Source organism: Syngnathus scovelli, chromosome 14, assembly GCF_024217435.2.
Source record: "Syngnathus scovelli strain Florida chromosome 14, RoL_Ssco_1.2, whole genome shotgun sequence".
Lineage (NCBI taxonomy): Eukaryota > Metazoa > Chordata > Actinopteri > Syngnathiformes > Syngnathidae > Syngnathus > Syngnathus scovelli.
The window spans coordinates 10334190-10359319 of NC_090860.1; the positions used below are offsets into that span (position 1 = coordinate 10334190).

At 42.0% G+C, this 25130-nt stretch overlaps 1 protein-coding gene across 10 annotated transcripts in view; it reads right to left on the reverse strand.

The window, feature by feature from the left end:
* kidins220a (kinase D-interacting substrate 220a) overlaps positions 1 to 22749 on the reverse strand; it is a 30004-nt gene extending 7255 nt beyond the window's left edge. Inside the window, exons 1-25 of one of the 10 annotated variants that reach the window (XM_049741267.2) lie at positions 22502 to 22749; positions 19768 to 19916; positions 19545 to 19643; positions 19213 to 19311; positions 18427 to 18525; positions 18174 to 18272; positions 17940 to 18038; positions 17669 to 17866; positions 17487 to 17585; positions 17067 to 17165; positions 16887 to 16985; positions 16633 to 16810; positions 16392 to 16556; positions 16130 to 16309; positions 15727 to 15892; positions 15492 to 15643; positions 15068 to 15168; positions 14823 to 15008; positions 14552 to 14692; positions 13880 to 14117; positions 13730 to 13821; positions 12010 to 12154; positions 11778 to 11940; positions 1596 to 1774; positions 163 to 377 (exon numbers count right to left, since the gene is read on the reverse strand). In XM_049741267.2, coding sequence (XP_049597224.1) covers positions 163 to 377; positions 1596 to 1774; positions 11778 to 11940; positions 12010 to 12154; positions 13730 to 13821; positions 13880 to 14117; positions 14552 to 14692; positions 14823 to 15008; positions 15068 to 15168; positions 15492 to 15643; positions 15727 to 15892; positions 16130 to 16309; positions 16392 to 16556; positions 16633 to 16810; positions 16887 to 16985; positions 17067 to 17165; positions 17487 to 17585; positions 17669 to 17866; positions 17940 to 18038; positions 18174 to 18272; positions 18427 to 18525; positions 19213 to 19311; positions 19545 to 19643; positions 19768 to 19899 — 3423 coding nt within the window. In that variant the 5' untranslated portion in view covers positions 19900 to 19916; positions 22502 to 22749. Of the gene's footprint in view, positions 1 to 162; positions 378 to 1595; positions 1775 to 11777; positions 11941 to 12009; positions 12155 to 13729; positions 13822 to 13879; positions 14118 to 14551; positions 14693 to 14822; positions 15009 to 15067; positions 15169 to 15491; positions 15644 to 15726; positions 15893 to 16129; positions 16310 to 16391; positions 16557 to 16632; positions 16811 to 16886; positions 16986 to 17066; positions 17166 to 17486; positions 17586 to 17668; positions 17867 to 17939; positions 18039 to 18173; positions 18273 to 18426; positions 18526 to 19212; positions 19312 to 19544; positions 19644 to 19767; positions 19976 to 21201; positions 21301 to 22316; positions 22411 to 22501 lie in introns of those variants that run through there. The other 9 variants (XM_049741264.2, XM_049741263.2, XM_049741268.2 and 6 more) reach the window with 9 other exon arrangements.
* Positions 22750 to 25130: the final 2381 nt, after the last annotated feature.

Genomic DNA, 25130 nt, shown 5'->3' on the forward strand with positions numbered 1-25130 from the left:
CAAAAATACAAAATAAATAAATGAAAATAAGGACTGTCGTGATGGATGGAAAATGAGGTATGAAGCAAAATCTAGGCATGTGTTGGGAGTGGTTGTGGAGGACTGAACATCACCTCTATGTTATATTATTGACGGACCCGATTGGCATCCAACTAGTCTTACCCGGTTGTAGAAAGGATGCTGAGGACCAGTCATCCCACTGAAGTAGGCACTGTGAGGCTGAGGCGGCAAGGAACCGGCAAAGGAGCCAGCCGGTGAACAGGCGGCCGTGTGCTGGCCGTATCCCGGCGGTGGACGGGGCACCACCGCCTCCTGCAAAGGCATTGTGGGATACGTAACCCCTCCCACGTGCATCTGCTCCCTGGCTGCACGCACATCTAAAGAAAGGAGAGAATCACGGGGGAAGAGAGAGGGAATTGTTTGTGTGTGACGCCCATGATCATATCTCTGGCGATGACTATAAAGGGTCTTCAGATGCTACCCACACATCAACAATTTTGTTTTATTTCGTCATCTGTTCCGAGTAAATGGATAGAGGAAACCAATTTAGGGAGAATGTTTGAAATAAAAAGAGAACAACAACCTTCAACAGACAATTCCATTCAGACTTTGATATTTACAATTTTGCTTTCAAGGAAGCAGCCTTGTTGACACTCTGTTTTTTCGATATGCACGCCACGTGATCATTTTGGCAAGCAAATACACAACACAAGACCATGGGAACTCATAGGCACAACCGAACTGTGCCGCAATTGTATTCCGCAATCAATCCGAGTAGGCGCCGAGTATGAGAATTGGTGGGGGGAACCTCCCTAAAGTGAAGTTAAACAAGGCCAGCGATAGAAACAGAGTAGCTCTGTGTCGCTGGCAAGAAAGTTGAAGCCAGAAACAGAAGGCACCAGAATGTCTCCTGGTTATACAAGTGGTGGCTGAATGACACACTGAGTGAGACCCAAAGCAGTCTGTGAACACAATGGGGGCCTTATGATGTGAGTCAGGCCCATGGGCGGGTATCAGTGACAGTGCTGCCCACTGGTTGACCACCGGGCCCCAAATAACGGCTGCACACACATTGAGAGGAGGCAACTAGATGAGATGACCTTCCTCTGCATAGAGAAACGTATAGAGGTGAAAACCTGCTTGGACTGGCTATTTTTAGGAGTTGCTTTAATTTGGTCCAATGCATGACTCAGCATCGCCTCATTAGGACAGACTGTGTGTGTTTTCCTGTGGTCTCCTCACACGATGATGCAGCAACTTCACACTAGGAGTCATTGACACTCTCAAATGGGCTGAACGTACACTGACGCATGGCATGAAAAGTGCGGCGCCACTCTGGCTCCTATCTTAATAGTTTTAATTGTGTTTGTGCCGCGTGAATGCTCGAGTTTGGTGAAAACAAGTATTTGTGAGCACTGTGTGTTAAGCGTTGTTGCTGTTGTGAAATTGAAGAAAAAAAATATACGCAAGTTACTTACAGTAATTTAGTATATTACTAATTATTTTAAATATTAGAATTTTTTTTTTTTACCCATCTGAATTAGGAATAAAAGTGGAAACAGAAGTGCCAACTGCAGGACACCTTGTTTTCATACCTGCTATGATCTCTCGAAGTTTGGGGTCCAGGTTTACGGTGCAGGGAAGGAACATTTCCACATCTCTGGCGGTGAGGACTGGAGTTCGGGAGGAGAGGAACACCTCAAAGCTACGGATGTCGCCGTCGATCTCCAGCAGCGGTTCCACATCCTTGGTGGTGGGAATATTCTTGGAGAGCCTTCAGAGGGAAAAAAGTGCAGACATTCAAAAACGACACGTTACATTTAAGGACTTGTACAGGTTTTCAAATTATTCAACACTATCCAAGTATGGGCATTGTTTAATTCATGCTGAAACAAAAAAAAAAAAATGGGCGCAATGCTGGAAACTTTGTTGAACAGCGTGAGGAATTAAGAGCTGCAAAATGTCTCAATACTGAATATACAGTGAGAGAGGCAGAACGTTGTCTGGTGGGAAAGTAAGAGGAAATAGCAAGATGGAAGAGATACGGTATGTAACGGTCATCATCAGAGCCCTCATCAGAGGGGCGAGATAACCAGATTTAGAAAAGACAAGATAGAATAAGGAGGTGGATGTTCAAGGACAGATAGAGTCAGGCACGTTATCTTCTGTGAGCAGAGGAGGAAACCTGAGAAGATGACAATCGGGGCAATTTAGCAAGCAGCAGACGGAAGCGCGTCATGGTGCAGCGCTACAGTTAACATGATGTTTGTTATCTCAAGCTCGTCGTAAACAGTATGTTCTGGGGTGGTTATATTACTGTGTCGCAGTTCAGTTCTTGTTTATAAGACGGGCCAAGATTTTGGTTGAGAAGGTCATATGAAAGGAATTCATGTGACATGTTTTGAAAGGAATGTTGACAAGCGAAAACAACATCTGAAAATATAAAGTGAATTTTACATTTTAATAATTTTGTACTGCAACACTGACCGATAAATCAGTACTTGTTAATTGGATCATTCAGACCTGGAAAAATGAATCTCAGAACGACTTTGTGACAAGAGCCGTTCATCAACACAATGTGACGCTCTTATCAGATCCACGTGGAGACTGAAGAAGGGAACGGGCATTTTCTTAATCGTTGTCTCCATCTCACATGTGGACTCAGCGCATACAATTCCATCCTTGCACATACTGGTATGTTCAGGGGCGGAGCTACAGGGTGGCCACGGATGGTAATCAAGGTCTATAGTAATGCTTTGGACCTCCAAAAAACAAGCTCACGTGGAATAGCCAGCAGTTTATCAGTTTTTTTTTCTTCTGTTTGGAACTTTTTTTTTTTTTTTTGCCCAGAGTCTCATCTGCCAATGAACACAGGCCGGCCTATGCGTGACTTTATTCAGTGATGGCTACCATCGAGGCAGCACTCTCGCAAAGTCAGGGGGAGGTCAGCATCTGGCGAGGGCTCAACACAACACATTGTTAGCGAATAATCAAACTCGCAGCTATGATAATCCAGTTAACGCACTGGTGGAAATAGCTCCATCAGCCTGGAGGAATTCCAAAGCGGTAAACGTTTCATAGTTGAGTGATGGGTTGACGGCACAAAAGTTCATTCATAGCCGCTTTTGACTTTTCATTGGTTTTAAAATCCAGCCAGTTTATGGGCAAACGGGCAGGTAGGGGTCCACCTTTCTGTTCAAGGACATTTTGACAGCACAGATGGCTGGTGATGGACTCATCTGCTGTTGCAGGGCACAAACCTGTGACCTTGTGGATGCAGGACGTCTCCAACCAAATGTGCAAGTCTGGCAAGATGTGCAAGTGGAGGAGAATGTCCAAGTTAGGAACATTCTTAAGAGTAAAACAGACAGTGAAGCAATGTGTTGTCATGGCAAACAATCAAAACTTTGTTGGCCCACTTAAAGACATGCCTTGTTAATTAGCCATAAAACGCAGAGACAAAGATATAAGTGCTGTGAACACTTGAGGACATACAGCTGGGCTCTAGAGGACAAAGCCTCTTCAGTGTATCTCCCATTAAAACGTGCCGGACCCAAAAGGTCAACTGAGCGGCATGTTGGCAAATAGATAGAACCTTGCTCACCTGGAGAAAAACGGTACGATTTGTGATTCCCTATCAAAAGCAGACAACTGGACTGCAAGGACGGGAAATGATAATACAAGGGATGAGCTCATGTACATTGTGTATTTGCTTCTTCTTCCCATGAACTGTGCTAACCCGTGTACAGACTGAGAGAAGTCTGTTTTCCCACATTTCCAGCGGGCTTAGAGATGTTTATTAGCGGTACGCAGACGCAGACCAACAGGAGCCAGCGACTCACTCTCTCTCTTCATAGTGCGGCCACAGACAATCAAGCTGTTTATTAGTGGGACATTAGCTACCATGGTTCATATTTTTACAGTGAAAGATCGTCTTCTCCTTGGAAACGGAGAAATGCCAGATGACATTTGTTCCAAAGATAAGAAGATGGTGAGGAATGCCCAAGAAAAGGCACGTTAGATGGAAAGGGGAGAAAAAAAAGTCGGAAGTTCGGTTCTGACAGTCCCAGCTGAACACTCATGGCAGTTCATTGCGACAGAAGAGAGCGAGCCAATCAGTAGGCGTTTGATCAAGAGAAAGGATACGGAGCCAAAAGCAGGGGAAGTGCTGGAATGGTGTGAAAGGGTGAGCAATACCCAGTAAAAATGACAATGGGGTTTAACCACATGAAATGGCGTCCTTTGCTGATAACTAACGCTGAGTCGTTAACCTTGGCATCGAGCAATGAACACAACTCACTTCAGTGAGTCATTCTCACAGCCAACGGATGAAGCAACAAAGGCGTTCTTATCAACGATCGATTTGCCAAACGACGAGTTGGAGCGCCGACGAAACGGGGGTTTGATACTTTTAAGCTGACAAGTGAGATGGAAGCCATGAAGCATCCCAGAAGTCATGACAACACAATAGGGCTCATTGACGGGAACCCGGCTTATGACCGAGGCAGTACAGGCTCTCAGGTCCAACCGCTCTCTGTGTGGCTCGGCCACTGGGAGCTTTCAGAGCTTATCCAAATGCTAATAAGTCCAAAAGCTGAGTGGAGTACAGCCTTTCTTCTGCTCTCAGCCTCCCACACGCTGCCGGGAATGAGCAGAATTCATCCCTTCCATGCTCTTTGGAAGCTGGAAGCATGAATGTGCCACTTGACTTTGCTTTACAGCTGCCCTCTGTGCTAACAGACAACATGCGCACACAAAGAGGTGGTCCCGCAGCCAAACATTTCCATAAAGGGGTCCAAAGACTGAGAGGGATGCCTACAGAACAGACAATGTGCATTGTACTTGAGCAGCTCAAGAGCGCCCATGTCAGAAGCTCAACGACCAATGCAACAGCGCGTGGGTGAAGAAGTTAACCAGGCACGGGGTCGTCGCATTCCTCTGCCGGGCATTGTTGCGGCCCCTGGCACCTTGTCTGGATAAAGCAAGAGAGGCCCTCTCGAGGAAAACAGCAGACCTACGGGCAAGCTGGCTGGCAAAGAATAATATCACATATCTCCAGCTACCACAACGTCAGACGATGAGGGGAAAGCATAAATATGTTTTCACTTTAGACGGTGCCGTGTTATTTGTCTCCCATAAATCCGGCAAATTTTCTTGATTTGAATCAAATGCTTCAAGTAATGCGGACACGTTGCGTTCCCTGACTTGTGGCCATGTCTGGTTTGAATATACATTCGGTTTCGTCAGACTGAATGAAGCCCTCTTCCACTGAGCTGGACCTGTGCATCCCCACATAAGCCACAAACACTAATGGGAAACACAACAGGCTGATAAAGCGGGCGGCCTCTCGGTGAGGAAGACTCGGGACGCCGTGGTTCTCCCAATCAGTGATTAAACTCATGTGTAGCCCTGAAACAGAGACGCTTTTTCCAGACCACCCTCCCAAAAAAAAAACTCCGCACATAGTTACAAGAGTTTAATTTCTTGAGAAACAGCAAAAACACAAAACCTCAACTTCGTGATTTATGCACAATTTGGAGGGCACTAATTTCACTGTAGAGTTCACAAGGCTGCATGTGGTTGTTTGATAGATAGAACAGACCAGTTGATAGCTAAGAAGTGCAGTTACAAAGTCTGTTTATGCACCAAAAATCCCAAAAGTGAAGCATTATTGCAAAAAAAAAAAAGTTAAGCTCAAGCTAAAATGATAATCCTCAGGTCAATGAGGGAGCCTTGTAGTGCAGATAAGGATGGGACAATGTCGATAAACAAATAAGTATTGAACACAGCTAGCCAAGAACGGACAATAATGTCGCTAAACAAATGCGTGGAAAAACGTTTCACTTCTAACAAACCTTTGTTATAAAATCTATCACGACTATTAAATGGCGGCCAACCATCGCCAAAGCAGACAAATCTGATTGATAAATCCTCACTAGTGGAATGACGCCAAGGTTCAAAAGCTGCTTTTAAAGCAGATATAAAATGACGAGGGCATGAAAGGCAAATTCAGGTCAGATATATCGGGACGAAAATAAAAATTGGAATTGTTCGATAGTGCTTTCAAGCCATCCAAAAATAATAATAATTAATTAACAGTGTAGATCACGTGAGCTTGCGGTAGAGTGACAAATCTTGTCATCTACTTAAAGGTCAGCGCTGACCCTCTCGCGACCCCGTGATGCTATTTATATTCATCCCTCCCACCTTCCAGCGGTTCTAGCACAAAGAAGACAAGGAGAGATCATTGCTAATACTGCCGACTGCATCTCAGTGCAACATTTAAATGTTAATATGACTCTTTTAGGAGTGAAAGCACAGGAGAGGGCTATCAAAAAATTCAGAGTGTTTATTTGGAATGATTCTTTTTTTCTTGACTTTGAACTGAAATGGAACAAAGCATTTCTCCTGTTTCAGACCAATTAAACTAATCCATCAACCTCAGCTTACAACCCGAAAAGGGGCTTTAAGGATTTTGGAGCAAAGAATGCTGCCTGACGTTCTTTCCATTTGCACATACAGTACACACAAAGCGACTTAGAAAATATGTCCTGTTTAGAAATAAATTATACATTAGCAATTTGATGGTTCAGATTTTAAAATTTTGGCCAATTTCTTTTTAAGAATTTAAAAAAAAAAAAATCTTGACCAAATTCTAAATTGCACATCCTCTATGAAGTCTGATTTTATATCAATTGTATATTGATTGTCTCACTTTTTCTACTAAAGATGAGCACTTGAGAACTTTTTTTTGTTTGTAATCACATTGAGGACAAATATGTAGACAAGCAATTCAGTCTTAATTAGCGAGACTCCCATCTGAAGTGCTGAAACATTAAGATGACACTCAGCATTTAGGGTTACTTTAATTATTGTAATTTGGTTGCAATTATGTGCTGGGATAAAAGTGCCGCTCCAGCGCTCTTGTGGGTGGGTGATTCCCTTTATGTGAAATCCTTTAATACGATTTGAGATATTTAGCAGTGGAGGGAAAATGGTGCGACCCTTATCTGTTCTTTTTTTCAGCTTGAATGCTTTCTCAACCTTTGCTCAGAATTAACTTCAATCTTTACCATGTGACTTGTTGTCATAATGTGTGGTTGAATTTTGGATTTGAGTAAATCAGGGCCTAAGCAAGACAATAGTGACGACAACCAGCGCCATCTTTAATAATTTAGCCTGCAACGCCTGTTTAATCCGAGCTCTCAGCTCTTGTCCTTAACCTTACCTGACAGCAGTTTTGTTTGCAGAGTTCCGCTTCCTGCACCGTGTGAATGTGCTTGTTTGTTGAACGCAGCCGGCGTCTCAGGGTCTGATTAATTACACGGATTCTCGGAGGAATTGAGGGTGACATATGCTCTCGTAGTGGTGAGAGAGCGAGTGCGTCTGTGCGGCGGCAACGGCAAGCACCGGGTTTTAGGTGTGACTTGATGAGGACATATGTTCAACTGTATTGGCAAAGATCGTTCGCGTGTTCGCAGCAACTCTGGTGCGAACATGTGGTCAAGTCCTCGGCATCCATTAAGTTGTGTGTATGTGGGTTAGCGTAATGATCGGAAGATTCAGGTGCGGCGCCAGAAACCTACTTCTATGTGCAGCGGGGGCATCCTGGCACACACAGGGCACCAGATGTCAGAGCTGAGCAGGAACCTGCTCAGTGGACCAATGGCACTTTTTACAGCTGAAAACAGGATTTGAGCGTCCAAGAATAAACCCGCTGTGGGGACTGAACAGAACCGGCCCTCATTGAAACACGGAAAAGTTTTTCAAAAGTGAGAATTAAACATTTGAGTGTACAGATTGTAATCAAGTCTGAGCGTGTGCGGGGAGGTCACCCCCTGTGACCATGCCTTTCCGTTTAATTTGCATGGCGGTCTGTCACAGTTTTGTCCCTTGTGTTTGCAAAAGCGGCTCAATTGCTTCTTGGCTTTTGGAGTCATCTTGTCTAGCCAATTTCGCAACAACAAGCAAAGGAAATATCACTTGCTCAATATCGTATAAAAAAAATCATATGTATTTAGTGTAGTAAAAAAGAAGGATCCTTAAGGATAGTCCACTAGGACGTTTTTGGCTTAGTCAGCTCCAAGGGTATGACCAGTGTCGGGTTTGATTGACAGTTGTTGGCAGGCCATCATCTCATGTGGGATGGAAAAGAGACAGACGGTGTGCGCTATGACCACGCTACTATCTAATGGGCCTGATTTTAAAACTACATGTTTGTCAGTTTTTAATGGTGCAGCTAAATAACTAATCACTTGTATCGTGTTTTATTCATTAATTTTCTAAATGTGTTTTTAGGGCTGAATTTAGCTGTCAGGACTTTTAATCAAGTGTGTTTTGTAGTCAGGAAATTACATTTACCGTATTTTCCGGACGATAAGGCGCACCGGACTATAAGGCGCACCTTCAATGAATGGCCCATTTTAAAACTCTGTCCTTATATAAGGCGCACCGGACTATAAGGCGCACCATTAATGCATCATGTCAGATTTTTAATCCAAATCAAATCATTCTCCATTTTATCTTTTTTATTTCAACTTCAGACGCAACAAATTACTTTATAATTACAAAATAATGATCCATAGTCTTTTTGATTCATGATTCATAGTCTTCAGCGGGCCACTTATGATTGATTTCATGACACAATGCTTTAGGCCAGTTTAAATTTAGGAATTTGGTCCATATATAAGGCGCACCGGACTATAAGGCGCAGTGTCGGCTTTTGAGATAATTTTAGGTTTTTAGGTGTGCCTTATAGTCCGGAAAATACGGTACTCCAATTAAGACTAAAAATTAAAACAAAAGCGGGCTTTGGTAAGAAAGGTGATGTCAGTAACTTCAACATATTACTAGTATGAAAAAAAGGATATTAATATTCATTAGGGGGAGTGAAAATAGCAGTCAATAATTCCAAACACTGGAAAGATAATTCAGGAACAGCATTGCTCTGTTTCACAGAAGCAATGCAATCAATTAAAGCATAATCGTCGTGACTCGTGAGTCTTGAGGAAAATCCAGAAGTTAATTTACATAAGGACTAAATGGCTAAATGTAATGTAATGACTCGAAACTACATCAAGGAAATCAACAGGAAAGGCGTATTAATGGTATTTAGAAGTGGTAGGCCACATTTGGGCAATCACCATGAAGCAGGAGAGACGCTAGTTAGCTTGTTGTCATTAAGGCTCTAATGGCAGCTAAACCTGGAGAAAAACGGACCCCCGGAGAGTACGCAAAGGATGAAGACGTGCTAGAGCACTGAATATGATAGTCACGAGCCTGCGAGCTCAAATTCAATTAGTGTGTGAACAGACAAAACAGCAGTACAAACAGGAATGCTAATAAGCCGGTCCAAAAACACGACTTGCTTCATTTCATGTTGAATCATCAACGGCGGTGTGCCGGGCGGACCGTAACGTTGGAACACAGCTCAGACTTTAATTTGTTTATTTCCCCTCACAGAACTTGTCACGCAAACTTTTTTAATCACGGTCGCTTTAAATGAAAACCTCAAAGACATATTTGCTGATATATAATTTGCGGCTGATGTTACCTTGCATCAGTTTGGTTAAACCCCCCCCCCGGCCCTCCTCACTCGACCATTAATGGTAAATCGCTGAGGTTATAAACCGATTGCGCATTCTCCATCAGATTAGAGGCTCTACTGGTTGACGCCCGGCGCCCGCTACGGTATTAGCGCTCAACATTTCTCCTCGTGTCCTTAAACGACATTTCACAGCTTCTGTACATGGTTTTGTGGTCTACTACTTTGGAGGCTGTACTGTAATTCCTTCCCTCACATTTTTTTTCTTTTTCTAAAAAGTTCACCAGGTTCGTTTATTGATATTTATCCATTCAGCCTGATGGGAATGATGGGAAATGACAAAGACTCGATGTGTGTTTAAAATATTTGCCTACAACTTAGTCATGCATGGGCTGACATAGCTCACCTGACAAGGATTAAACCCCACAGCTCTTTTTTTTCCCCCCACCTATCTCTAAAGCAGCATTCTAAAATAACTTGAGAATTATGAACCATAATTCCTCCATTCTATGATTTACAAAACGCCGATGTTATGCTCAGAAGCTTATAACGAGGAAAAGAGAGGACGAGCCGGCTCGCTTTGTGACTGAGATGCAGGACGACAGCTGACCTATAAGGGCTGACTCACCCCCACATTCACTTCACCATTAATATATTCACTTATTAACGCTCAGGGGATGTGCGGTAATGCTGGGTAAGGATTCGCTCTGGTAAAAAGTCAAATGTGCATAAAGAATTTGTTAGAATGCAATGTCACTATTAAGATTTGTTATTGTGTTCACAACAAGCCACTTTAAAAGCTTACAGAAAATCCAAAAATATAATTTAGTACAGTTCATTATACTGCACATGGATGATAATGTACAGTTAAGATTTTCCGTATGTATGACTAATTACTTCTGCTTTCTGCCAGCTCGCAAATAAATAATCTAACTCTTAATGAGGTTGGTCATTATTACTATTTCGTCTCTGCTGGTGAATTATTTCAATATATCGCAGGGTTTTTTGGAGATTTCTCGCACAAAGCAAAGACCTGAGTCTTATCAATGGAAGATTTGTGCATAAGATAAAGGCCCCAAGGCGAGGCCTGTTTAAGATGTCATCATCATTAACGTCATTTGTCCGACGGCCACAGCGAGACAGAGCGACCATTTGGAAAGACACCCAGTGAGGAGGAAGATGAAGACAGACAGCGCTGCTGGTCAGGAACAGGAAGATGGTTACATTAGGCCTAATGAGCAAATGTGCGCTCACACCCACGCTTAGCTAAATGGCAGCTTTTTGTTGGACGTTCTTTTTCCTCGCAAGCATGTCGTGGTTACTTTCTATTACACTGCAGTGACAAAACATATCCCATCGTATTCCAGAATTATCAGATTTCATAAATCCTAATCCACTCGTTATGACTGTGAAAAAGCAAAAATGCTGTCTGTGGAATCTAGCTGGCTGACCGGCTGACGATAAGTGTGTGTGACACTTCCCTGCCGCAGGAGTTGTATGCGCTAGTGTATTGTGACAGAGTGCAACCTTTAAAGGCCAGCGACTGATGCACAACAGCGCCCAAACCCCTGCGACTCAGCCCACGACGGCCCTTTGCCTAAGAGCATCTGTGGCCGCACATGCACAAAGATGGCATGTCATCGCTGTGGCAAGCACACAACGCCGTCTCTTAGCCACTCCGACAAAGACATCGGAAACTACTTTGACCGCTTCAAAGGAAACCATGTCAAGTCATTAATCTAGCTTGCTTACTTTAATAGAGTCATAATTTGATGCATGCATAATGGGGAAAAAAAATACAAAATGAAAGAGCTGTGGCACTAATTACCATTTGAAGGCTGTTGGAAATTGAAATCATCTACTGCCACCTGCTGGTCAGGTTTATGATTGTCAGGAAAATAAATAAATACGTTTAATTCATATAATACCCTGAGGAGTGAGAATTGGGATAATTGGAGATTACCAAGCAAGTTAGTTGCTAAAATGGAGCATTAAGAACTACAGTAGCGGTACTGTGATGTTTCTTCAGGAACAGTTTCAATTACCAAGCGTCAAATTATGATATTATGCCAGTTCGATGTCCACTTTAAAGCAATTGTGACCTTTTAAAATGAAGCAAATCTCAGTGCTTGCCTCACTGGAAAAATATTTTTTTATAAATGATTTACTGTGTATGACAAATATTTGTATGATTTTTTTTTGAGGGGGGTGTTTTGACCTTTTGTGTTCTTACCTCTCATAGATCGTCTTGAGAGCGACCTGATCAGACACGCCATCACTTTCTTCTAAAAACAGGATGATCCATGATGTCCTGTAAGGCCACTCCTCAGTCAAATTGATCCACGACGCCAGACGATCCCAATTGAAGATGATCTGATTAGCTCGCAACAAACGACCTGTCAACGGGCGGACATAGCTGGTGACCACACTGTAAAATCCACAAGATTTTCCATGTGTAGGTTTACCAGTGATAGAAACAATATTGAGCAGCCTCCTCATGGTCTGGGGGCTGATGTCACTGAACCAGTCTTCGGTCACCAGCAGCTTTGTCAAGTCAAAGGACATCTGCCTAGTGATGGTCCTCTGCATCTGGCGTCGCCGATACGTGTCCTTGAAAGAAAGGCATCATTCCAACAATTACTTAATTACAAACAATATTTTCCAAAAAGTCTTAATGGGAAAGGATGGAGAATTAATGGTGATTTTAAACAGTAAAAACCATGAATAGAACTAATCATGTATATCTGATTAAATGGAGCTAAAATAATTTCCTGGAAATCGTAAATTGACAGTCTACTCCCTGAGGACAAATTGTCACAAACTGCATCATGAGATCCCAGAGACGGCCTTCAGGGTCACCATGTGAGCTCAGGCCAAGTAATTTAAAAAAAACTAAAGCCGGAAATAAACATACAAGTCTCTTATTATATCATCTAGAAAAAAAAATATCCTTTTTATTCATGACAGTCTGTTGAGATTATCTTGAAAACAAAAATAAAAAAAACTAAAGAAACAATGAACGGGAATTCCTCTGCAAGCTATCTTTTAAGCCACATTCTTATCCAGCAGCTTTTCCTGTCATATAATCTGTTAAAGAGAAAAACTCTCTGTGACTGCAAGAGAAAAACAAATCAAAGAGCCACTGTCCCAAGCAGAACATGACACACAGACAAGCTATTGACACAGATCTACCGGGGAACATCTGTGATGGTATCAGACAGCTGTCATGGTCATGAGCCAAGATGAAGCTTTTGGTCGACTTTGAAGTCGTAATACCACTTTTGTGACCTCTTTCTCAGAGATGAAACATATGGCTAACACTCAGTCAGTGCCTAAAATGTCAAAGTTAAAGATAGACTTTTCAAGTTTTCAACTTGTACATCCGCTTTTAGCATTTAACAAATAATGTAGTTAGCTCCAAGCTAACTGTCACAAAGGGGAAATATTTACTTGAATTCAACTTATACGAAAATAAAAAGTCATGGAGTCATTCTGTCATTTCGCCATCCTGCCAAGAAACTGAGAAGCAGGATGACTCCAGAATTAAAGGGCTCATAAATTTGAGGGTGCCAGAGGTAGGAAAAAAAATGTTTAGCAAACAAGTGAGGGAGGCGGGGAGGAAGTGTACGGTTGGCGATAAGGTCTCGCAAGGGGCAGGAAAGCATCAGTGACAGCAGCAGAGTCGCTTAGCCTCCTGCCAGCAGAGCCGGTGCCAGTGTTTTGTCGCGGGGACCCACTGCTGCTCGGCCTTGTCATTAGACGGTGGCGACGCAGCAGGAAGGATAAACAGCCATTACATCAATTACACCGGGAGTCTTGGCTGCACACCCCACTTTCTCTTTCCTCTCGCTTTACATATCAGCGGGTCTCCTCCTGTCCACTGGCCTCCACGCTGCTTGCCAAAGCCACGCCTGCACTAAGCATCCTCTTCAGGAGGGGGACGGAAATGAGAAAGCAGCGAGGGTTTCTAGGGCACTGAGTCTGGAGGAAATATTTTCCAGTACGGGCAGAATGTGAATACTATCACAATTGCGAGATAAATTATTTATTTATTACTGCCATCAATTTGTATATAATGGCAATAATGAATTCTAAATTTGTGACAATTCAAGGTTAATCAAAATGCTGAAATCGAAGACGTTCCACTGGAAGGATTTTACTCGACATCATTAAAATAAGATTTACCCTGCGGTTAAGAGCGTTCTTGCTGCCAAACTTCGCCTGGTCCGGAGCCAGGCTACTCTGAGACATCTTCTTGTCAACGTCGTCAGTCCATCCTGGAGGAGGTAAAATATTACTTTGTGCCTTAAAGTCCTCCGGTGGATTTTGCTATACCTTCTGTAGCGAAGCTGTCGCCATTGGAGGGCGCCGCCATGCAGAGCTTCCTGGCAGTGCTGAGACCTCTGCTGTTGAGAAACACTGGCAGGTGGACAATGTTCCTCATGTAGTCATGGCCGTTGATGTTGGAGTCTCTCAGCACGCTGTTGAGGTTTTGATTGATGGCTTTAATGATGATATGCGGGTCGCTGGCGAAGATAGAAATGAAGGGCCCTTTGGAGAAGAGAACTCGCACCTAGCAGGAGAAGCAAGAGAAATAAAAATGACCATGTAAAGCTGACTGGGACTACTTTCCTGACTAAAATCTCAATTCTTATTCAACTTTAACACAATTTGTTAACCTTTGACCATTTAGCCGTGTAAACTCCACACAGGAGGTCGAACTAGCGTTTTAGTAGCAGCTGTCATGTGAACTTCAGAGAAAATTTAGAAGATTGGATTAGCACACGGGAGGTTTCAATCTACTTTGGGATCACCGCATAAAATAATAACATTTGGCTAAAGGTGGAATAATTCTATTAGAACAGCCGGGAGCAGGAAGCTAAATTCAAAGGGAAGTTGCGGCAGCTGGGAACAACAGGGTGGTTGTACACCAGCTGAGTGTTTGTGTGTCTGCTCAAAGACACAGAAAATTAGGTTCATGGGAACAAATATTGTTGAACCACACACCGTGTCCAGCATTTGCAGCACTTTGTCCTGTTCACAGGCGTCCAGCCCATCGATGATGACGGCCATTCGCGTCTGGTTCTGAGTAAACCCGTCAATGGTCTTGGCCATTTTCGACATCAGCTCCACCTCGTGTTTCAGAACCTGGCGTGACAGGATGAAAGCTTTCAAAACATTTACAAGCGTCTGATTTGATTTGACTTGCAAATTCAATCATCTTAATTTACGATCTCAAAGAATTCCAGCTGCCTCAGTTGGGATCTGTTCACGCTACCTTCATAAAACCTTCACTCTTGAGTTGGTGCAGATTGTTGGCAGCGCTGTGCAGGCGTTTTCTCTGAGAGTTGAGGACTGAGTCGCCCACCTGCCACCAGGTCTTACAATTGAGCAGCAAGGCCAGGCCAACAATGCTGGCCATTGCGATAAGCACTGCATTGACTGTCAGGTTCTCAGGGTCCACCTGAAAAACAAAGCACACATCAGTCAGAGGCCTACAAAAGCTAGACTTACTGAGCTTACCTTAAATATTGCGAGCAAGGCTAAACCGGCGATGAGGCAGCAAAGTGTCAAGGAAAAGAGGACAAAGGATGGCACGCAGCATGTCTTTTTCCACTTTTTACCTGGGCGGTGAAACAACAAGAATGATTTAATCAAGCTTGCAATGTGCTAATTGTAATTAACAGCTTCCTTAACCACTTAATAATGCACAAACGGATGTAAACAGCAGTTGTGTCGAGCCCTAATTTACTTATTGCTGTTTATTGAAGCATGGTAACAGGATGTCTGTCATATTTCCGTTAATGTATGATGAAACATTCATTTATATGATATTGAACAATAAAAATAAAATCTGAAAATAGTAAATGTAATATAAAAAAATGTAATATAAATGTACTGTGACTTGCTGGAAGCTGGTGTCATAAATAGAAGACAGTAAAGTCACCTTGGATCTCATCATTCTTGAAAACTCGAAACAGCCGAGTGGCCATGAAACCAAACTCCCTTTCACACGCATCTGAGAGCGTGGCAATCATCTCGGCCATAGAGGTCTCCCCTCCCACACTGGACAGGCGATTGTAATCCGTGAACAGGAATCTGTCAGCAACAAGAGAGAAAATTTATGTAATGCAAAAACTCAGGTAAAGGTCATTTGGAGTCATTTTGTGTGTCAAGGTCACCTGACAGGAAGTGCACGGGTGGTTTGTTCAGGCAGCTCGGGGGCATTGACAAACATCAGTTTAAGGAGAAGCTCCAGGTAGCCAATTTGGCGGGCCAGGCGAGTGCTGATGACCCACGCCCAGTTCCAGCTCTCTCTCTCACGTCGGCTTCCAAAGTACACCAAAACTGGAGTAAAGAGAAAAAAATAGCAAATATTTTTAAGTGAATTGTTTTAAACATGCATACAGAACATTCAACATGGCAAGCTGATTGTTTTCTTCTATCTCGATTTCTCCTCCAACATCTTTTTATTGTTTATGTAATGGCGCCCTCTTGTGGGCAACACATTTGAAAGCACATTTTCACAAAATACAATGGCGACTGTGACACAAAAATAGGGATGCCCCAAGTCTATGATTTTACCAAAGAAGATGTAAATCAAAGCGAGGAAGCTGAGGGAAACGGCAATGGCCAGCTTGTGATCAACAGTAAAGCCCAATATCACAGCCACTGAGCCACACAGCAGGAGGGTGAGGAAGACCACCAGCCAGGAGAACTGGAACAATGGCTCAATCTGCTGCCCGGCAAATGTCTTCATTTCATCTTGAGAGACAAATAGAGAGAATAGAGGAGTCCTGTTAATTCAACTCATCGCCAAATAGGAGATTTCAGATGCTGTGCCTACCCTCGAGTTTCTTCAGAAGAAACGATTTGCCACTGCCCCATTGTGCATATAGCCCAACGCAGATGGGCGGTTGCATGGTGGGCTCGCTGAGAATGTCCGCAAGAGCGCTGCTGTACAGGTCGTAACCCAACATGTCCCCGTCGGTCTCAGTTGGGGAGAGGTGTTCTGAAAGAGACACGCAATAAAAAAAGCATTAATGGGTTTTCCAATAAAAACTTAACAACTGAGGAAATGGTCCTACTGGCGCCAAATATTTGCGTGAGGATGCTTTTCTGGTGGGTGCAATCGATGTTGTACGGCGTTTCTCCAGCTTTATTCGGACGGTAAAGTAGGCGGCCATCTTTAGGGTTCCTTAGCAGCAACTCGGCCAGCTTTCGGCTCCTCCCTCTGATGGCGATGTGGAGGGGTGTGTCGCCTTTCTGTTTAGTCAAAATGAGGTCACATTAAATAAAGATAATAAAATGACTAAGTCATTAAGAGTTTAAAATTCCTGACCTTGTCTACAGCAGACACTTTTGCTCCTTTATCCAGTAACAGCTCAACGATCTCGATGTTCCTCATTTTTGTAGCTTTGATGAGTGGGGTTTCTCCCTCCTAAAACGACAGGGCGGACAATATGTTTTCGGTGGAAAGGACACGCGACATTACATGCTTAATAGCTGTAGAATGTTCTACCTTGGTGCAGCTCTCCGTGTCAGGGTTACACTGCAGGATGTCCCTCACCATGGTGGCATTACCTTTTTCCACAGCCCAGTAGAGAGCAGTCTTTCCGTCCTGATGAAAAAGGCATTGGGATTCAATTTAGAGTAATTAGTATGAAATAAACAAAAATAAAATAAACCTTTTTTTAATGTAATTTTCTGATAGCAAAAAATGGGACGACCGTTGCAAAATATCATTTTGACATAATGGTAGTGCAGTAATCTTTAAAATGTGTCATGCACTCTATTGGTGTTTCAAAATATTTTCTTAAACTCTGAGCCGTGGATTTAAATTCACTTCAAGTAAAACAAAGAGTGTTGAGTTACACCGAACACAAATAGGCCTCCCGCTTGCTTCTAAAGATCAACAAAGATTTCGCCGAGGAGCTCCTACCTGGCCCCTGACATCAATATCTGCGTATTTGTTTAGTAGAGCTCGCACTATTTCCACATGACCTCCTCTGACTGCTCCAATCAGCATGGTCTCCCCGCTCTGGAAAGAAGAAACAGTGTGAGGCTGATTGCATTTGTTTTTCCATGTGGTTGTCTGAAAAACAAATGTCCAGTGGGTCTCACCCTATCTGGTATGTTAACATAGGTGCCGGCATCCAGCAGGTCCTGCACAATTTCTGTGTGTCCCTCCTTAGCAGCGATGGCTAGGGCTGTGTTGCCGTCCTTGTCGGTCATGTTGACATTGGGGTTCCTCTTCAGCAGCTCCTTGACCACGTCGGTGTAGCCGCCTTTCACTGCCACGATCAACGCAGTCATGGAGTTCTGCAAAAGAAACAAATACAAGTTGGCTGTGTGTTTAATAAACTGACTCTTATGATAATAATAATCTGTTTACAGCTCCTTCCTGGTCCACGTCAGCTCCGTTGGCCAGAAGGTGCATCACACTGTCGTAATGACCTTTCCTGGCAGCCCAGATCAGTGGAGTGGTGCCGTACTGTAAAGAGAGAAACCATTTAAGAGTTACTGAAATGTTAGACAAGTGCAATTTAATTATTTTGAAAAAGGAAAGGACAGACATATTTGAATGATAATGACACGGGTACATTATCACTTAACAGTGGGTGGTTACCTTGTCCGAGCAGTTGACTTTGGCTCCGTGCTGTAGCAGGAGATGGACGATCTCAGCGTGGCCTCGACCCGCCGCCCAAATGATGGGGTAGACGCTATACTGTTAGGAAAGACCACAGGGATCATGTTAAAAAATAATTCTATATGGTGCAAAAAAAAAAAAAAATCAATAAAAATGTGAACCACCACTGAATCTTAAATGCATAGTCAAAACCCGACGAATGAATGTAGAAGAGCGTATCTAGTCTTAGTACCTGACCCGTGATGTTCGGGTTAGCTCCTTTGCTCAGGAGCAGTTCTGCCACATCTGTACGACCTTTATAGGCGGCCCACATGAGAGCAGTCCAACCTCCCTAATTAAAAGACACAAATAGATACAATTTAGGGAATAATACATACGGACTACAAAAATGGCTTCAAATTAATCCCTGCACAAGACAATAAAGATGACCTTTGTAGTGCTTTCTGGGGACTAGAGACAATGTGCTATTTAGAGAGTGAGTGACACACATTGTACCAAGGGAACAGTAGCACCCAACATGATCTTTTGTTGTTATAAATAATCCCACCATGATGCACGGTGTGCATGACTCAGATCGTGTCACTTCCTTTAAGAGATTAACGGGGATTGCCGTTAGTGCAACTGGACACAGAGGTGACTGTATGCTCGTAGGTCAGTAGGTAGGTCTCTATTACAGAAGCAAATCCTATCATTGCCTCATATAAATAACATTAGGGGTCTATAAATGAGATTAGTAAAGGATAAGAGCCATCACTCACAATACTGCTGGTAGGAGTAATGTCATTTCATAGCTAATGCATTTTCAGATTGAACCAGCACTCCAAAGAAAATACAATAATAGCGATTAAATGAAAACCTGAAAGTTGTAATATGATATGCATATTGAATTTCTTCACTTGACTAAATACCTATTTACTATTTCTTTGGCAATCTCATAGTTTCAATTTCCCGTCACCATAAATTATTTCCCAATGATTTCACTTTTACTGACGTCTTTTATTCATGTCGATATTCTCACCATGTCTCTGTGTTCCATGTTAGCATCGTTGTCCAGCAATTCTCCCACCACCTGGATGTGGCCTTCCTTGGATGCTGACATCAGAGCCGTCCAGCAGTCCTGTGTAAAGATGCAAACTGTTACCATGGGAACCGCCACCCAGCGCCATGTCAAAGCTGTGTCTGGCTGTACACAATCTACAAATGCAGCTGCAGGTTACAAGATCTGACATTAATGAATGAATGGAGTCTGATTAAATATTTTTTATTATTATTATTAAATCTGAACTACTTTTTACACCTTCTCCGGATCGCTTTAAATTCATTTCAAGTTTGTGTACGTGGCAAGCTTACAACATCATCGAAGTTAATGTTAGCTCCTCTCCTAATGAGCTCCTGTACGATCTCCAGATTGCCTTGCTCAGCTGCCACCATAAGGGGAGTCTGTCCATTCTGAAGGGAGAAAACAAGGAGATCAAGAGCATGTTTGTTAAATTTGAACCAACAAACCACGGTTAGGTCGGCAAAGCAGCAATGTCCATACAGAAACTTCTATGAGGAAAGATAATCAACTTACATCACTCCTGCTGTCGACGTCTCTGAATTTATCCAAGTGTGCTTTAATGGCAGCCAGGTTCTCCTCCTCCACGTAGTTGAACAGACTCTGGACAGCCACGGAGGTCATCTTCAGGGAAGTGGTGGTGTCCATGGCTCACCTGGACGGCGCTGTGGCGGGCGAGGAAGGCCAAATAGCTTATGGGTCGACCCTACGTAGACAAACTAGTCTGGAAATAACACATAGGAAAGATGAACCAAAATGAATATTCGTCATGGAAGGCAAATTACAAAGTAGATTTTAGTCATACGTGCAGGGCATTAGTGTCACCATAGCATTGATGCAAATAGGATCAAAACATTTAACTCAGTTCTGGCTGCTCATGCAGAAAATGGAACCGAACATGAAAAATGTATCCGCCCTCAACACGTTCAGATCTTTTAATAAAAGTAATTTACGTGTGGCAGTACCTTATAATTCTCCTGAACGAATAAAAAAAGGTGTTCATTTGGAGTTGAAGAAATACAGTAAAAAACATTAAAGTAGTAGTAGTAGTAAAAGCCATCAATTATTTTTAATAAAATCAAAACCATCAAAAGTAAGCTCAAGAGTGACAAATTAGCTTCATAAAAACCTTTAGGAATGATGGATGATGAAGAACTGGAGCAGACAAAGTGCATACATAATTTAAGTTCAGAAATTTTGGGGGGGGTTAGTCAGAGCTTTGACCTTGTTTTTAAGCATTAAGCACTCTTTGCATTTATGTAAGTACCAAGCCACGAGAAGCAATAATTAACTCTTGCGACTGCTTTTATTTCACCGAACAAAAGGAAAAGCCATCAAACATGGCCGCTTCACTGTAAGAGTGATTCAAACGATCGATGAACATTAATAATTCATCATCAGAATTGGGGGCTGGTAAGCTATGGTGTACCCTGCCGGCTGGGATGATATCCAGCTAGTGTCGTGCTAATAATCTGAATTGATGATTGGGTGCGAGATGGGCTCTTCCATCGTGGCACGACCAGGCAACCAAAATGAAATGCTTGTAAGCGGCCACAGATGAGGGTTCCCCTGAAAGCAGCTCAACACAATCCAGGAAGCACGCAGATAGTTCGTGCTCGGGTCAATACTGCCTGACATAATTGTTGGCCAGACAGTACAAAAGAGCCAAGGCAGCCAAAGATTGACATTTGTGTTTTTCCTATTTCCACTTTATATTCTCATAACAGAAATCCTGAGAGCAGGAAAAAAATCCTTTGTTAACAAAAAAGGCAACAGTTGACACGCCCTCTCTGCTCTTTGGTTTCCCAGCGCAACAAGGAGATCACTACATCACATCTGTGTCACCTCATTCGGACAAAAAACACAAAGCAACCAACAATTGCTGAAATCTAGTTTACGTACAAATATGGTAGATTATCCAGAAAATGAAGAAACAAGGATCTCTCTTACCTTGCAAGGTTTTTTGGCCAACAATAGTGTAAGTCTTGCTCTCTCGCTACACACACAGAATCTACAAACACTGCCTGGATCAGGCTGGGCATCCCTCCCACCTCTTTTTTTTCCCGTCAAGGATGAATATTAGATGAGGGGGGCTGGCTGACACTTATGGCTTCCCCACACAATGGCAGCACTAGATTTCAATTCAGAGCATGCTCCACACCATTTTCTTCGGGTGAAAGAGTTTGTTTCTATTTTGTGTAAGATTACGTAATGACTGAGTATTCCTCTTTCAGGTTTAAAGTATAACTAATGAGAGGGATGATTATTATTTATTATTAATTAATGGTGAGTCAAAATCTGTCATTTAAAGCATTTATTTCACAGTATATCATTGCATGCTTTCAAAACAGATAAAACATGGACTAAATTTGGTTCAAATTAAGCTTTACTGTCAAATAAAACAATAGCTACTCATGTCTGTGGGTTAACTCAAAATAGCAGTCTGTTTTTTTCTACAGCCCACACACTTCTAATGTCACTTATCAATTTGCAAGATCTGTTTAAGGTTGCAATATGTCCCAGTTTGTATGTATGTTAAACAACAAAACACCAATCTCATGGAATAATCCCCAGTGTAATATGAGGAACATGCTAAGGTAAGCAGTTTGAGGGCAAGACTAAATTTACCAGTCAGCTCTTCATTACATGTCGTGTAGATGTTAAAACTGCTGAGGATCCCGTTTCAAGACATGCCAAAAAACATTTGACACTCAGAAGCCACGTATATTAATTTATTTTTACAATGCAAAATACTGGATGGATTATTTTGTTTATTAAAAACAAACAAAAACCTGCTACTTCCTGCTCTTAAAACAACCAGGGAAACAACTCCAAAATACAAATTAAATGCTAAAATCATGCTTAAAAATTAACTCAAAGTGATCTGCACTTTTGGACTTGATGTTTGTTTGGCATATCAAGCAGTGGGGGTTAACAAAACGAAAGCATAACATCTGGATGATACTTTTACCTGTCACATGGCCACAACGTGATATATTTACAAAATCAGAAGCAAATATATATTTGTAATACTATCCGGCGATTTCGTGCTCTAAAAGACTTACTTCGATCTGTTATGTTCAATCCACAAGAGTCGATGACAACAGTGACAGTAGCGATCTGAACTTCCAGTAGCTAACAAGCTAAGCACTTGTTAGCCTTAGCTACGGGTGGTTAGCACATCAACTAGTACTTGTCATTTTAACGAAGTGAAGGGAAAGAACACACAGAAGAATCAAAATGCTCCTACCTCAAGCGAAACTCTGCAAAAGCGTTGGAACTTTTCAATTACAAGTAGACAATGTCTTGATCATGTCCCGTTACCATTTGCAAGGCTTGTCATTTTTTTTCCTTATTTTTTTTTTTTATCCCCAAATGACGTCGACGTGGGGGGTAACACAGGACAGATCCGAGGAAAAAGGAAATATACAAACAAATATAAATATTCTTTTAATGCATCAGAAATAATCCAAGTATGCACATTGTAATTTAAAACTAAGAATAAATATAATTTTAAGACTTAATGTATATTGAAGGACACGTCACATTGCGTAACTCCGCCCCTACGAAGATTGTAGCGTACAAAAGGGTTTAAATACCTTCTACGATCAAAGTTGGATTTGTAACGGTGTAATTTAACAGAAGTAACCCTTTCTTGACGTCATACACCCTGAGATTTTGACAGCTAGTCGTTAGTTGCTACATCCCCTGCTTTATTGTTATGAATTTTTTTTGAAAGAAAAATGAAATCATTCTATGGAAACCAACAAAAAAATGACTGAATATATGAATGAATAACATTACATAGAACCAATCTAAAAAAAAATGTAAAATCAAAATATACAGAGCGCCACCCCCCTTCTTAGTTTGAGTTTTGTTTCATTTAATAACAAAGCTGAACGTTAAAGAACGTGTAAAATGTTTAATGTACATTTAGATTCTGCTAAAAAGCAACAAAAAAGGTCAGGAAAAGCCTACTAGATCCAGACTTTTCAGGGGTTAATCAGAGGCACTTTAAATTGTGGCAAGTGTGTGCTGACTCCCATTTATCATGGGTTTGTTTTGTAAACAAGTACACCTGCCCATTTAGTACAGTAAAATAAACAATCACCTTATCACATACAATTTGTTAATTTTTACCGTTTTAAATTCACACATCAGCCAGCTTCATTCAGTGAAGTCTTCCTATCTGACTAAAATTAATTTAAGCAAAAAAAGACATTTACGTATTTTCAAACATCAGCGTATCAGCAGTGGTGTTTAAAAATAACCTCTCTTTATTTTGCCACATAAATCAGAATTGTAATGAACTGTCATACAAATCTTTCAATAAATTTCCTTCTGACACAAAAATAACATTATGTGACTCAAGCACGCTCGCGAGCACACACCCACAGACACAGGCAGGCGCACATGCACGCATACACACAAAATAAACTGGAAAAAAAAAAATGCGCCATTGAATGCTTTGGCACTTTGGACATATGGAGCAGTTTGCATTGATCTGCTGGTTTTGGTGGCCATGCAGTGTAATCATGTCCTAAATGTGTTTGCAGAATGACTGACATCCCTTTCTTTATCTTACAGGTAATTTTCACCTGTAGTGGGCCGCGCTACAAATATACATATGTACGAACTACATGAACACAGGTACACACATACACACACAAACTCTCATACAGGACACACATTATGGCAGGAATATGCAAAATGTTAAAGCGTCCCAAAAAAGAAATCCAAAAGTCAACTTGGCTGCTTTGTTGTTATTTTACAAATGCAACAAAAGAAAGGTCACAAAGTGAACATGAAGTTCCTCATTTGAAGGATATGTAGAACTGTGACTTCTTAGCAATGATGGCGTCAGGACAGAGTCACGAGGGTGTAATGTGTGTGTGTGTTACAACAAACAAGAAGGCTTGACGTGAAGCAAAAAAAACAACACAAGAACCCAGTGTCTCTTACAACGTACAGTAAATGCACCTTGAAACATCCCCTATTCTAACATAAAAAATAAGTTAACACGACATCCGGTCTTTGTACAACATCATCAATTGACAACACAATGACAATGAAAGCAAATTGCACTCACTCTTGTAGCCTCAGTACATGATGTGCTTTTTATGCACTGTGCACTTATTTGGACCATTTTATTTCCCAATCACGAAGATCATTATGGTTACGCTTACAATTAAATAAAGATCATTTAAGTTGACACGGCGTCATTAGAATATTAGTACTGGAACTGTACAAGATGTAAAAAGTCTTCCAAAATCTCCGCAAATAGAGGTGAAGGACTTTTTTTTTTTTGTCAACTGAAGATAAGAAGAGTGTCAATTCTGGGAAGGAGGCACGACGCTGTATGGAATTACCAATATATTTCTATTTAAAGCAATTGGAACTGGGGTTTGACATACCACATACTAAGTACTCGTATGTAGAAATGCTTAGACATGGCAAGTACTACGCGGAACTCATAAGCTGCATGGGGCTCCCTGAATTGCAACAATTGACGGACACAACATTGTGGAATGAGAACATGTCAGACTGTACTGGAACGCTAAACACGATTAAAGGTCAAGTCAAGTCAAATATTTTCATGACAGTATGTTTTTATGCACCCCAACTAGTCTAAATGTGGTATTCTGGTTAGTATTGTTTGCGGGATATGAGTTCAGAAGATAAAACCATCCATCCATCTCCATTTTGCCGCTGGCTGTCGACTGAAAATGACATCACAGTCTCATCTGCTCTCTGAGTTTGGTCATGTGATGCTCGCAAGATGAGACCTTAGACGCAGTGAGGTCATTTTCTGTCGACAGCAAGTGGGAATACAAAGCAAAATGGCCGACCGTCTCAGATAAAAGCAAGTGGATTTTTTT